The sequence below is a fragment of the Tachyglossus aculeatus genome, chromosome 7 (assembly GCF_015852505.1).
Source record: "Tachyglossus aculeatus isolate mTacAcu1 chromosome 7, mTacAcu1.pri, whole genome shotgun sequence".
Taxonomy (NCBI): Eukaryota; Metazoa; Chordata; class Mammalia; order Monotremata; family Tachyglossidae; genus Tachyglossus; species Tachyglossus aculeatus.
The window spans coordinates 22,994,501-23,010,163 of record NC_052072.1 but is presented as its reverse complement, the minus strand read 5'-3'; the positions used below and the strand labels follow the sequence as shown (position 1 = coordinate 23,010,163).

The 15,663-nt window shown below is 44.9% G+C and overlaps 1 protein-coding gene across 1 annotated transcript in view; it reads left to right on the top strand.

The window, feature by feature from the left end:
• The window catches only part of CR2 (complement C3d receptor 2), a 65,560-nt gene extending 52,676 nt beyond the window's left edge, over positions 1-12,884 (top strand). The window contains exons 34-39 of the mRNA XM_038748859.1: positions 1,463-1,645; positions 3,083-3,268; positions 6,937-6,960; positions 9,743-9,818; positions 10,617-10,722; positions 12,173-12,884. Coding sequence (XP_038604787.1) covers positions 1,463-1,645; positions 3,083-3,268; positions 6,937-6,960; positions 9,743-9,818; positions 10,617-10,719 — 572 coding nt within the window. The 3' untranslated portion in view covers positions 10,720-10,722; positions 12,173-12,884. The remainder of the gene's footprint in view (positions 1-1,462; positions 1,646-3,082; positions 3,269-6,936; positions 6,961-9,742; positions 9,819-10,616; positions 10,723-12,172) is intronic.
• Positions 12,885-15,663: the final 2,779 nt, after the last annotated feature.

Genomic DNA, 15,663 nt, shown 5'->3' with positions numbered 1-15,663 from the left:
TTGTAATGTGCATTGAGTTGTTTCAACTCAATGCCCTTGTAGTTGTGACAGGTTTTCCTAAGTGACACTCACAACTAGTGACTCCTCTGGAGCAATTCCACAAATTGGTCTGGCCTCTAAACAATCATTCAATCAATCCACCAATGATATTTATTGAGCACTTATTGCATTCCAAGTACAGTACTAAGCACTCAGGAGAGTATAATATACCAGAGTTGGTACAAATGCTCCCTGCCCACAGTGAGCTTACAGTCTAGCGGGGGAGACAGATGTTAATATAAATAAATAAGTTATAGATAAATACATAAGTACTGTGGGCTGAAGGTGGGGCACAGATCCAAGTGCAGTGGGGGAAAAACAAAAAAAAATATATCACGGAGCTGCTGCTTACAGCCTGCTGCTCACTGTGCATTCCTTCATCCTTAATAAATAATAATAATTAAGTAATTATGGCTTTTGTTAAGTGCTTACCATGTGTCAAGCACTGTTCTTGATGCTGGGGTAGATAGCAGTTACTGAAGTCCCACTTTTCTTCATCTCCCACTCCCATCTGCATCATTCTGACTTGCTTCCTTTGCTCTTCCACCCTGCCCCCGTAATTTTATTTATTTGTATTGATATCTGTCTCATCCCCTCTAGACTGTGAGCTCATTGTGTGCAGGGAATGTCATTGTTTATTGTTGTACTTTCCCAAGCACTTAGTACAGTGCTCGGTACACAGTAAGCGCTTAATAAATGCAATTGAATGAATGAAAATCCCATCTGGGGTCCCAGTCTAAACAGTCTTCTTTGGCTATAAGTAAGCAGTGCACAAGGCTATTCTAAAATGCTGCAGATTTCGTGTTCAGTAAGAGACTTCCACATGATCAGTTGTGAACTGGTGGTCAGCAGCTGCGGTCTTTTGTTTTTAAAATGGTATTTTTTAAGCACTTACTATGTGCCAGACACTATACTAAGCTCTGGGGATAGATACAAGAATAGATGCTTAGAACAGTGATTTTCACATAGTAAGCACTTAATAAATGCCATTGTTATCATTATTATTATGCAAGCTAATCAAGTTGCTTACATTTTATGTCCCATGTGGGGCTCTCAGTGTTAATGCCTATTTTACAGATGAGGGAACTGAGACACCAGGGAAGTGAAGTGACTTTCCCAAGGTGACCCAGAAGACAAGTGAAGGAGCGGGGATTAGAACCCGGGTCCTTCTGACTCCCCGACGCATGCTCTAGCCACTAGGCCATACTGCTTCTGGTTTTTCAGGTCATCTTGCATTCCCAAGATACCAGGTGGACCTTTGGGTCTATTCGTTCTCTTAAAGCTTTGGTTGTGTCTACCAACTCTGTTACATTGTACTCCTCCAAGCGCTTAGTATAGTAGTCCGCGCACAGTAAGCGCTCGATAAATATGACTGATTTGCACATAATTAAAAGTCCTTTCTTCTTGGTGTCCTCATGCTAAGCTTTGGCCTGTCCACCTCCACCGGAGATCCTCGACGGACTGCACACTGGTTGGAACAAGGAACGTTTTCTTCCTGGAATGTCTGTAGCCTACATCTGTGACCCAGGCTACTTCTTGGAGGGAAAGACGACCATTTCTTGCACATTTGAAGGAACATGGGACAGTCCGGACCCTTACTGCAAAGGTACTTCACTTCTTTTTCTCAGGCCAGTAGTAGCAGTACTATTACTACTACTACTTACTACTACTACTACTACTACTACTACTACTACTGCTACTACTACTAGAGAAGCAGCTTGGCTCAGTGGAAAGAGCACGGGCTTGGGAGTCAGAGGTCATGGGTTCAAATCCCAGCTCCGCCGCTTGTCAGCTGTGTGACTTTGGGCAAGTCACTTCACTTCTCTGTGCCTCAGTTAACTCATCTGTAAAATGGGGATTAAGACTGTGAGCCCCATGTGGGACAACCTGATCACCTTGTATCCCCCCAATGCTTAGAACAGTGCTTTGCACATAGTAAGCGCTTAACAAATACCAAAATTATTACTACTACTACTACTACTACTACTACTACTACTACTACTACTACTAATGGCATTTGTAAATGTACTACTATATGTCAATTGCTGTTCTAAGCGCTGGGGTAGATACAAGTTAATCAGGTTGGACACAGTTCTTCTCCCATGGGGGGCTCAGAATCTAAATAGGAGGGAGAGCAGATATTAGACCCCAATTAAACCCTGGTGCAGAGAATGGAAGTGGCTTGTCCAAGGTCACACGGTAGAGCAGTGGTAGAGCTGGGATTAGAACCCAGGTCCTCTGGCACCCAGACCCATGCTCTTTCCACTAGGCCCTGCTGCTGCTGTAGGAAATGAAGGTAGTTTCAGGAGTTAGTGCTTTGATAAGGGGGTCCATAGGATGTACACATAAATGCCCCCAAAATGAATGGAGGCCCCAGCCTGCTGCCCGCTGGCCCCAGCTCTCTTCTGAGGACATAGGGGCTCTGCCTCATATGGGGCAGGAAATCCGAGTCTCTTTCCCCCAAGCCCTCTCTACCAGCCTCCACTTTCCTCCAGGCCTTGGGTGAGCTGGCCCTCAGGCTCCCCAAAATTCGTACAGTTCTCAAGCCAGGGTACTTATTAGACATCCATTGTGTGCAGTCAACCTCTTGGGACCAAAATGCCAGTAAATCTGGGATTCAACAGGGAGCGGGGGCAGGGAGAGAGAGAGAGAGAGAAAGAGAGAGAGAGAAAGAGAGAGAGTGAGAGTGCAATACTAATGGTCTTCAGGGTTAAAAAAAAAATGAAAAAGAAAACTTAGAGAGAAAAGGAGATTGAGGAGAATAGGAGGCCTTCTCCAGCCTCCAGAAAATGGAAGAACTGGAGAGATTCTGGATTGCTCATGGCCAAGAATTTACTCCGAACAGCTTGATCGATTAGCCAGGGGACACTAGTATTAGCTTCTGGGTAAGGGGGAAACAAGCTTGTGGAGGGAATGTAAGTTGTCCTATATCACGTGACATCATCAGGGAACCAATTCATGTGGGGGTTTGCTCTTCGTGGGGGAAGCCAAAAGATGGTACTGCATTGTATGTCACTCAATCTTCTCCTTCCCTCCATTTCAGAGGTGAACTGTACCCTCCCAGAGGTCCCAGTTGGAATCAGGAAGGACCTGGAGTTTGAAATGAGTTACAGATATGGAGATACTATCACTGTAGAGTGTGACGCCAGCTACACATTGGAGGGCAGTCCCCAGAGCCAATGCCAGCGCGATCAGAGATGGGACCCTCCCATAGCGGCTTGTAAATCCCGTAAGTCCGAAGAAGTCCCGCCGTGCGTTAAAATCCCTTTGTGGGAGGGGGATTACAGCCTTGTGTTTAGTAACTATGGTATTTGTTAAATGCCTACTAGGTGCCAAGTATTATTCTAAGCACTGTGGTAGATACAAGCTAATCGGGTTGGAAACAGTCCTTATCCCACATCATCATCAATCGTATTTATTGAGCGCTTACTATGTGCAGAGCACTGTACTAAGCGCTTGGGAAGTACAAATTGGCAACATATAGAGACAGTCCCTACCCAACAGTGGGCTCACAGTCTAAAAGGGGGAGACAGAGAACAGAACCAAACATACTAACAAAATAAAATAAATAGAATAGATTTGTACAAATAAAATAAATAAATAAATAGAGTAACTGCCATGGCCACAGCCACGGTCCAGCCAGTGTTCTGCAGATCAAGGTCTCTGCTGCTGCTGCTGCTGCTGATGATGATAATGATTTCTCACCCTTCTCGAGCTGCAGCAAAGGCTGATGGAAAGTTCTGGTGGCGAGGAGACCGGGCTGGACAGCCCCGTCCCTGGTCGACCTGTCTCTGGCTGGTGTGGTGGGAAGACAGCACTTAAAAGCGGCTTACCTGACTAACACACTCAGGGCACCTAGAGGGGTGACCAAAGTGGCCGGGGCAAAGGCGTATGCAGCAAAATTGGCAGCTTCTCCGACTCCCATGGATAGAATAGAACTCACAGTCTTAATCCCCACTTTATAAATGAGGGAACTGAGGCCCAGAGAAGTTAAGTGACTTGCCCAAGGTGACTCAACAGACATGTGGTGGAGCCAGGATTAAAACCCAGGTCCTTCTGACTCCCAAGCCCGTGCTCTATCCACTAGGCCACACTGCTTCTTGCTGTTTAGGGAGTTCCCGCTTCTTCCTCAGGGGCTTGTAAAGCCAAGAGCAAATGAGCTTAGCTGGCTGCAACAATTGGCTTTAGGGTTTCCCATGAATTGGCTGCCATCTTTTGACTTTGCTCTGCATACGGTACTTGCTCATAAATACCTTTGGAATGGAGGACGGTAGAGATTCCTCTCACTGAGGGATGAATCCCAAAGTCTTTGGTACCAAGGGCCTGCAGAAGGAATCGACTAGCGCTGCTCTCTCATCCCAGTTATTAATGGGGCTACTGGGGGCAGTCATGCAATCAGTCAATCATGTTTATTGAGCACTTTGTGCAGAGCACTGTACTAAACACTTGGAGGAGTATGAGAGGACACTACAACAGACACGTTCCCCATCCACAATAAGCTTTCTATCTAGGGTAGGGAATATTTCCATTTACTATTACACTGTACTCTCTCGAGCACTTAATACAGTGCTCTGCACACAGTAAGCATTCAATAAATATGATTGTCTGACTGACTAGAGGGACAAACAAGCAAGGGGTACAGCACGCACATCTGCCAAGAGCCTGCAAGAACTTTAAATACATCTTTTAAGCAAACTCATTTCAGTCGTATGCCAGTTTCGCAGACCAACGGCCCCCTCCGAAGTTTTTGCATATAATCAACATAGACCTCTCTAGATATTTGGTATGAAGGTCTCAACTGGCAAGATGTCTTTCCATTATGTAACTGTGTGCCCTAGACTACTACCTGAAATAATCTCTCTTTTAGGGATGTCATAAACAGGTGGCAGGTTACACTTCAGAAAAAAGGAACTGACTAATTTTGCTCAAGTTTTGCTGATAATATGCAGTTTATGGTAGCAAACGTTGGATCGGGTGGGGACAGAAGGGTGCAGTTTTAAACCTGGGGTGAGGCTTTTAGACTGCAAGCTCCTTGCGGGCAGGGAATGTGCCTGTTTATTGTTATATTGTCCTCTCCCAAGCACCTACTACAGTGCTCTGCACACAGTAAGTGCTCAATAAATACGATTGACTGACTGACTGACTGAGTGGGGAGGCGGTCCCTGGCTGCTCTTTGGGAAATTCTAGGGCTGTGTTGTGAGGGCTGGAGGTGGGCTATCTCTATCCATAGAGAAGCAGTGTGGCTCAGTGTAAAGAGTGCGGGCTTGGGAGTCAGAGGTCATGGGTGCGAATTCCGACTCTGCCACTTGTCAGCTGTGAATTTGGGCAAATTTAACTTCTCTGTGCCTCAGTTACCTCATCTGTAAAATGGGGATTAAGACTGTGAGCCCCACGTGGGACAACCTGATCAACTTGTATTCCCCCCAACGCTTAGAACAGTGCTTTGCACATAGTAAGCGCTTAACAAATACCATCATTATTATTATTATGCATCCTTGTGGGCTCTGGGTTTGCCCCCTGGACTCAGGAAAAGCAGTCAGGGGTAAGTCCCCTGGCCAGAACCTGGGTCCAAATGTTCTGGCCCGGGGCACCCCCAGAATTCTCTGCAGTAATCATATTTACTGAGTGCTTACTGGTTGTAGAGCACTGTACTAAGTGCTTGGGAGAGTCCACTCACAATATAACAGACACACTCCCTGCCCACAAGCAGCTCACAGTCTAGAGAGGGAGTGGAGAGTAGAGGCGAGTAGGCGGTCTGAAGGGCCTGGGCTGCTGGGCCAGGGGTACTTCTGAATGGTCTTGGTGTAGGGCCCTGCTGCATGTTCCAGTTCTGCAGTGGGATGGGGGTGGCTTCTGCTTGGGCTCTGGTTCCAGAAGAGGTGGAGGAAATGTTGCTACAGGGCCCATTTCAAGCTGCAGGTTTTGCCTGGTTCAGAGGATAGGGGTGGGGTTTAAAGGTCTCAGAATTAAAAGCCTCTGTGGCCAGAAGAAAGGGAGAGAAGAGAATGGAGAGGGGGAAGAGGAGAATTGGATGAAGGAAAGGGGGAACAGAAAGGGAGAAGAGAGAGAAAGGCAGGACTGGTGGAGGGGAAACTGGCTTGGTCTTTGGCTGCTGCTTAGCATTACCCTCCCCTGTTCCTGCTGCCCACTCCCAGTGGCCTCCGTCCACTCCTCACTCTACCTGGCTGCCACTGGCCACTGCCACGCAGCTTTGACATTTCTGCCTAAACCGGGAGGCTTGGCAAGCAGTGACAGAGGGCAGAGAGTGGTGGGTGACAGGGAATGGATAATAATAATTATGGCATTTGTTAAGCACTTACTATGTGTCAAGCACCATTCTAAGCGCTGGGGTAGATACAAGGTAATCAGGTTGTCCCACGTGGGGCTTACAGTCTTAATCCCCATTTTACAACTGAGGCACAGAGAAGCTAAGTGGCCTGCCCAAGGTCACACAACGATTAAGTGGCAGAGCCTCTGACTTCCAAGCCCGTGCTTTTCCCACTAAGCCACACTGCTTCTCAGTGGATGGATGAATCTGCGGCAACTGTGGTTGCTCGCCATGTGAAAAGCCGGCACCTAGGTGGTGGGGAGGAACTTCCAACTGGGCCAGAAATCGGTGTGACAGTGAGGGAAAACTCCGACTGCAGCTCTGAGGTGGCAGGGATGTTGGCAGCCGTTGCTGCTGCTGAAAGTGAGGAGGTTTCCTGTTAAGCCTCTCAGGACATGGGGTGGTCCTAAAGGTGGGGCTGGATCCACCTAAAACAGGCCCTTTGGTCACGGTCACATTACACCTGGTACAAGGGCCCCCACCCCCTCAATTGATTATCGTAGGATTTGCCATTAAGTACCATTGTCTTGCCATTCACATATCTTGTTGGGTTTTTGTTTTCCTTTTAGGCTTAAATGGGCCTATTGTTATTGGTAAGTACTTCCTTTAAATTTATTTTTGCCTAGGGGGATAGAGGGACTTTACCGAATTCCATTTCTTGAATACTTAGCAACCAGGTTTCTCATTTTCCATTTTTCTGTATCGAAATTCCTGGCTAAGTGCCTGTAAGTAGTCTAGGTCTGTTGAAATGTCTTCAAGGGGCTGGAGGGTGAAAAGGGTGAAATCAGTTTTCTTTATGACAGCTGGCCACTGATGGCATTTCCTGTAATAAATAATAATAGCATTTATTAAGCATTTCATATGTGCCAAAGCACTGGGGTAAATACAGCTACTGAGATTGGACAGAGTCTCTCTTCCACACGGGGCTCCCAATGTAAGCAGGTGAAGACAGACATATAGAATGAGTGAAATTATGAATAATAAGTTACAATAAGCAACATTGGGTGACACTCTACTACCTGTTGAAGTAGTTGACAGAGACAATTTCTGGAGGAGTCATCTCTTCAGGGTGACTTCAGAATGTCAGATTTGTAACCAGATGAGTAATTGCTAGCTTCAGACCTCCCAAATTTGTTCAGAGGCATAAATCACACTGGTGATCCTTTGTTTGTCTGTGAAACCAAACCACTAGCCACTGACTACACTTCCTCAATGATGAAATCTAGTCATCAGACCTAACAGCCTGGAACTGATGGTATCAATCAATCAATCAATCAATCAATCGTATTTATTGAGCGCTTACTATGTGCAGAGCACTGTACTAAGCGCTTGGGAAGTACAAATTGGCATCACATAGAGACAGTCCCTACCCAACAGTGGGCTCACAGTCTAAAAGGGGGAGACAGAGAACAGAACCAAACATACCAACAAAATAAAATAAGTAGGATAGAAATGTACAAGTAAAATAAATAAATAAATAGATAAATAGAGTAATAAATATGTACAACCATATATACATATATACAGGTGCTGTGGGGAAGGGAAGGAGGTAAGACGGGGGGATGGAGAGGGGGACGAGGGGGAGAGGAAAGAAGGGGCTCAGTCTGGGAAGGCCTTCTGGAGGAGGTGAGCTCTCAGCAGGGCCTTGAAGGGAGGAAGAGAGCTAGCTTGGCGGATGGGCAGAGGGAGGGCATTCCAGGCCCGGGGGGATGACGTGGGCCGGGGGTCGATGGCGGGACAGGCGAGAGCGAGGTACAGTGAGGAGATTAGTGGTGGAGGAGCGGAGGGTGCGGGCTGGGCAGTAGAAGGAGAGAAGGGAGGCGAGGTAGGAGGGGGCGAGGTGATGGAGAGCCTTGAAGCCCAGGGTGAGGAGTTTCTGCTTGATGCGCAGATTGATCGGTAGCCATTGGAGGTTTTTGAGGAGGGGAGTAATATGTCCAGAGCGTTTCTGGACAAAGATAATCCGGGCAGCAGCATGAAGTATGGATTGAAGTGGAGAGAAACACGAGGATGGGAGATCAGAGAGAAGGCTGGTGCAGTAGTCCAGACGGGATAGGATGAGAGCTTGAATTAGCAGGGTAGCGGTTTGGATGGAGAGGAAAGGGCGGATCTTGGCAATGTTGCGGAGCTGAGACCGGCAGGTTTTGGTGACGGCTTGGATGTGAGGGGTGAATGAGAGAGCGGAGTCGAGGATGACACCAAGGTTGCGGGCTTGTGAGACGGGAAGGATGGTAGTGCCGTCAACAGAGATGGGAAAGTCAGGGAAAGGACAAGGTTTGGGAGGGAAGACAAGGAGCTCAGTCTTCGACATGTTGAGCTTTAGGTGGCGGGCGGACATCCAGATGGAGATGTCCTGAAGGCAGGAGGAGATGCGAGCCTGGAGGGAGGGGGAGAGAGCAGGGGCAGAGATGTAGATCTGGGTGTCATCAGCGTAGAGATGATAGTTGAAGCCGTGGGAGCGAATGAGGTCACCAAGGGAGTGAGTGTATATTGAGAACAGAAGGGGACCAAGCACTGAACCTTGGGGAACCCCCACAGTAAGAGGATGGGAGGGGGAGGAGGAGCCTGCAAAAGAGACTGAGAAGGAACGACCGGAGAGATAAGAGGAGAACCAGGAGAGGACGGAGTCTGTGAAGCCAAGGTCAGATAACGTGTTGAGGAGAAGGGGGTGGTCCACAGTGTCAAAGGCAGCTGAGAGGTATGCTCCCAAACGTTTAACAGATTGTAAGCAAATCAACCCGTGCTCTCTGGCATGTGTGATTCCAGTTCCTGGTAGATGGCTAGGACATGACTGAGGTTTAAATCACACTGTGAGCTCGTTGAGGGCAGGAATGTGTCCATTTGTTATTGTATTGTACTCTCCCAAGCACTCAGTACGGTGCTTTGCACACAGTAAGCACTCAATAAATATGTTTGAATGAATGAACAGTTGCCCTGTCCCTCCTTCCCCACCCTTTAAATGGGTGATGTCCAACAGAAACTCTGATCACATGCTTGGTTCCTTCAAACTTGAAATTGAAGGAACCTGCACATAAAGCCCGAATCTCAGTGTCGAAATATCAGGAATTTCTCTAAGGAATCAATGGGGTAGGAAGGCTCGACATATGTTTTCCACCCCATGTTCAAAGATCATGTTCAAAGATCTTCTAGACTGTGAGCCCACTGTTGGGTAGGGACTGTCTCTATATGTTGCCAACTTGTACTTCCCAAGCACTTAGTACAGTGCTCTGCACACAGTAAGTGCTCAATAAATATGATTTGATTGATTGATCATAACTGCCTGCTAAAAAAAAATGGTCATACAGATTGCTCACACTTGCGAGCATTTACTATTTATCATCAGTTGCATCCTGTGTTCTGCTACTCTCTTTATAGGAAGTCTTTTGGGTACAGTTATTCTTATTCTACTGGTTGGTGCCACATGGGTGATCATTTCCAAACATAAAGGAGGGTAAGTGATATTTTCCTCCTTAATGTATACTGTCAATTATTAAAGCTGTTTCAATCTCACATCTACCTACTCTATTGTGGTGCATTCTCCCAAGAGCTTAACACTGTGCTCTGCACATAGTAACTGCTCAATAAATACCATTGATTGACTGATAAGCTACAGGTAGAGCTGGGGGAGTGAAGTTTGTTACATATGGACTGAAATGCATTAATCCTTAAATGACCAAACGGAGTGGAATTCTACAGGTTTTAATACATGTAGTAGCTAATAGCCATGAAAACACTCATGGGGTTTTAGCATTTGTGTTTTCCCATTCCTGGTCTTTTTTGAATTTGGTTCCACTTTCTCCCCCACCACCCCATCCCATCTTTTTTTAGTGTCTCTCCTTGGAATTTGTTACACTTGTGAGGAGGCAATTGAAGAATTTCTGCTGCCCCTCACTTTCCCTGCCTGCCTCTGCTCTGGATTATCCTTCGTCCAATTGGGAATGTTCAAGGTTCTGCCTGTTTGGTCATCACTGCTCCCCTTCTGGGATCTCAACAGGAGCATTTCCATGTGTGCATCTCCCCCTCTAGATAGGGACATTTAGTTTATGGAATGTTTTCACCCACAGGATTTAAAGATGGAACTTTACTTGCCAAGTATGGCTTTTATATGACTGGAAATACTTAAAAATATTATTTCAACTAAGAAAAGCTCATCCTAAAAGAAAAAATTAACCTTAGATGATTTCAAAGCCCAATATTTTTCCCACTGGTTTACAGAGTTTTTCCTTTATTTTTTTCCCCTGCCATTCAGTATTTATACAACCAAAAACTATAAAGAAGCAGCTGTGCAACTAAATACAAGACAAATATATACTGCTGATCCTCAGAACCAAGCAATGCAACAGGAACAGTAACAGGTATCAGGTGAAAATATTTTCTTCAATGTAAATGTCCACAGAAACCCTGCCTTAATCAGTTTATATTGGCACCCCTTAAAGTATACAATTACTTAAGTAATAATGCCAAAAAGGCTTTCAATGGGCTGGCTCCTTCTTGCTTATCTTGCTCTCTTCCTCCACTCCCTCCCTCCAATTTATGCTTTGACTGACTCAAGCAGAGCTCCCCATCAACCCTTGTTCTCAACCCTCTCACCTCTCTGGTCCACGGTTCACCTCGCTCCTAATCTGGAATGCTTTCCCACCTCAGAACCTCCAAACCACTCCACCCCCTTCCTCGAAACCCTTCTTCAAACCACCTCCTACATTGACACTTCCCCCCTGCTGTCTTCTGTTCACTCAGCTCTTTCAGCAAATGGAATCTTCCCTCTCTTCAAAGTATTCTATTCCAACAGAGTTGAAAATATGTATAGTTTATTTAATTTGACCTTAATTTCTTTTGGGGGATAAAATAAAAATGACAGACGTGAATACTTTTAGCTCCCTCAGAATTGTCTAAAATCATTGAGAAGCCGCATGGCTTAGTGGAAAGAGCACTGGCTTGGGAGTCAGAGGTCATGGGTTCTAATCCCGACTCCACCACTTATCTGCTATATGACTCTGGTCAAGTCACTTAACTTCTCTGGCCTCAGTTATCTTATCTGAAAAATGGGGGTTAAGACTGTGAGCCCCATGTGGGACAACCTGATTACCTTATATCTACCCCAGCACTTAGAACAGTGCTTGGCACATAGTAAGCACTTAACAAATACCATCATTATTATTATCATGTAGAATTAGTGCAGCATAGCTCAGTGGAAAGAGCCCGGGTTTGGGAGTCAGAAGTCATGGGTTCAAATCCCGGCTCCCCCACATGTCTGCTGCGTGACCCTGGGCAAGTCACAATTTCTCTGTGCCTGTTACCTCATCTGTAAAAATGGGGATTAAGACTGTGAGCCCCACGTGGGACAACCTGATCACCTTGTATCCTCCCCAGCATTTAGAACAGTGCTTTGCACATAGTAAGCACGTAATAAATGCCATGACCATTATTATTAATAATAATAATAACCCAAGCAGTGTATCTAAGTAATAATCTGAGACTATATAGACTATTGATTGCATGCAATAAGCGGAAGTTGATTGTGTTGAAGAGATTATCAGTGAGAATGATTTGAAGGACTTTCCCCCCCCACACACACACACACCCACACACGTAAAGACAAGAGATTGTCACTTTAGGTAGAACAAAATGCATTTTGGAACAATGTGGCCATTGACAAAATTGCTGGCTAAAAGAGTCTTGAGAAATTATTTTCCCACCTTCTCTTTGAGCCTTTTATAAAAGCCAAGCAGCTCAGTGTGATTAATAAAAATCACAGGTTTAAAACATTTAAACTTTCTGCAGCCTTTCATGTTGCCTCCTACATAGATGAATTCAATCCTTCCAGTATGCTTATCTGCTGGATTACTTGGAAGATGGAGAAAAAACTGGAAATCCAACATGCTTGTTGGAAAGGAGCCAGTGAACACTTTGGGTTTGTGAGTTGACACCCTTGCCATTTTTTTCTACTCGTGAATCCTTTGGTGGACTGAAGAAATCACCCTTCTGGATGAAAACCAAGTTTTGTTGTTGCTTCTTTCTGCCCCGGAAACTCTTCTCAAGTTGGCATGATGACAGAATGGAATTACGGCAACTAAATTCACAAAATCTACAAACTCTTCCTTGAAATTTGAGGCTCTCTTCCTCTAAATTGTGCTACAATTGCTCGTCCCTTAACCTCTAATTTCTCCTGCTGACATCATACTCATTGCTTCTGCAGTGGAATCTAAGTCCACCCAGTTGGTACCAACATTTAACCATTTAAGAAGTTACTCCCAACCCTTCCTTTGGTTTGACTTCCACATTTCTTTTTTTATGAAACAAGTTACCTTCCTGTTTCCTGATTTAGTTTTATTTTATTTAGTTGGTCTGTATTTTGGGGTTATTCTAAGGTCAAGCAATAATTCCTATTAAAATTGAGAACTGTTTGAAGTCTCAAGGCTGTAAGGGGGAAAACTAATAGAAAACATTTGGGAGCATCCCTGACTTTTTCTATTTCACATTCATAAGCTTCGAGTTTTTTTAATGGTAGTTGTTAACTGTTTACTATATGCCAGGCACATAGTGCTAAGCTAAAATACAAGTTAATCAGGTTGGACACAGTCCATGTCCCACATGAGGCTCACACTCGTAATCCCCACTTTGCAGATGAGGTAACTGAGTCCCAGAGAAGTGACTTGTACAAGGTCACACAGCAGATAAGTGGCAGAACCAGAATTAGAACCCAGGTCCCTCTGACTCCCAGGACCATGCTCTAGCCGCTAGGTCATGCTAAGTTGTTTCAAAATGTTCCTTAGAGCAACAATTAAAAATTTCCAAAATTGTCTGGACTAAAGAAAAGGCATGATTCTACCTTGATACAATAAGGTTTTAAAAGCATCAAATCTTTTTCAATGTTATACTTCCTGAAATAAAGATGATGTCTATTATACCATAATTCTGTGTATGCAAAGCTAATCCCTACATTATCCCTCCTGACGTATTTTTAAGAGCTTCTTTGTTGAAGTGGTCTAGGTTGTTGACTTTCTGATCCCAGTTAGGCTGTTTCATCGACTTTTGCAGAGACTAATAACAATGAGGAAAAGGATTAATCATTAGGGAAGACTTCTTTGTTTTGTTTTGCTTTGTTTTTCAGGGGAAGCAGGGGGGAGAGAGGAGGTTTTAAATTGCTTTATTTCGAGGGTTTAAGAACCTGTGGGTTTTAAGGGTAGGTTGCCCATTCCAAGTGTCTCCGAGACTTTTTTATAAAATACTTGTGGTTAAGACTATCTCACAGTGTAAGAAGAGTGGGGAAGAGTTACCTGGGCCACCAAAAGGGCAGGTTCTAGCTTGCTATAAAGGTCAAGGCATGTTGAAACCCGTCAGATAAAATAAGATGAATATTATTACTGATAGCTTTTTTCTGCAGCATTCATTGTCCATTCTACCTGTAGGCATCAAAAAACCTCAAACTTCTGAGTTAACCTTTGAGGACAAGAGTTAATAATCAAAAGGCAAACATGAAGTTGCTCATTCTCTGAAGATACATACCCACCTGCCCAGTGTGGTTTCATGTTCTAACTTGATTCCATTGCTTTAACCTAAGAGGACCCAAAACCCTCAAAATCCTTTTTTTACGGTATTTGTTAAGCAATTACTATGTGCCAGACACTATACCAAGCGCTGGGGTAGCTGCAAAGTAAATCATCTTGGACACAGTCCATGTTCCACATGGGCTCACAGTACTAATCCCCTTTTTGCAACTGAGGGAACTGGGGCACTGATCAATTAAGTGACTTGCTCAAGGTCACACAGCAAAGTGGCAGAGATGGGATTAGAAAGAACCCAGCTCCTTCTGACTCCTAGGCTCATGCTCTTCCATTTATTCTTTGGATCTGACTGAGGGGGTGGGGGGTAAGGGATGGAAGAGGGTAGTTGTGGAATGAGTTGAAGTCCTGAAGGATTCCCATTTGAATTGCTGTATGACCACTGAAATCTACATTGTTATGCTTCCTGTGGCTTTTCCTGAAGTGGGAAAGAGATCTTTTTGTTGATAACTTAAAGGTGGCTTCACCCTGAGGGCTATTTTACAGGAATTTCCACTCCCAGCTGAGGCAAATTCTGGGAAGAATTATGGAGCTCATTAGCACCTGTTTGAGGAAATATGTACTTGCACACAGATGCATCTAATGTCTACTTAGCCCTTGCTTCCTATCTTAGCATAATGTGCTGTCCAGAAACCCCGTGACTGATATAAACTTCCTGAATGGGTGCAGCCCTAGAAATAATAATGATTAATAATAATAATTTGTATTGTACTCTCCCAAGCACTTAGTATACAATGTTCTGTATACAGGAAGCACTCAATAAATACCACAGATTGATAATGGTATTAAGTGCTTACTATGTGCCAAGCACTGTGCTATGAAGCTGGGTAGCTACAATATGATAGATGGGACACAGTCCACCTCCCACATGGGGTTCCCAGTCTAAGGGGAAGGGAGAACAGGTATCCCCATTTTTACATAAGATAAAACTGAAGCATAGAGAAGTTAAGGCAATCAATCAATTGATCAAACATACTGATTGAGTGCTTACTATGTGCAGAGCACTGAACTAAGCACTTCTCTTTCTTCTTCAAATGCCATCAAGTCTTTTCTGACCCATAACGACTCCATGGACACACCCTCTTCAGAACATCCCATCTTCTGTCATAAAGTCATTCTGGTAATGTGTATTCATAGAGTTTTCTTGGTAAAGATATGGAAGTGGTTACCATTGCCTTCTTCCGCACAGGAAAAATTTGAATCATCATCATCATCATCAACATCAATCGTATTTATTGAGCGCTTACTGTGTGCAGAGCACTGTACTAAGCGCTTGGGAAGTACAAGTTGGCAACATATAGAGACAGTCCCTACCCAACAGTGGGCTCACAGTCTAGAAGGGGGAGACAGAGAACAAAACCAAACATACTAACAAAATAAAATAAATAGAATAGATATGTACAAGTAAAATAAATAAATAAATAAATAGAGTAACAAATATGTACAAACATATATACATATATACAGGTGCAGTGGGAAAGGGAAGCAGGTAAGATGGGGGGATGGAGGGGGGGCGAGGGGGAGAGGAAGGAAGGGGCTCAGTCTGGGAAGGCCTCCTGGAGGAGGTGAGCTCTCAGTAGGGCCTTGAAGGGAGGAAGAGAGCTAGCTTGGCAGATGGGCAGAGGGAGGGCATTCCAGGCCCGGGGGATGACTTGGGCCAGGGGTCGATGGCGGGACAGGCGAGAACGAGGTACGGTGAGGAGATCAGCAGCAGAGGAGCGGAGGGTGTGGGGT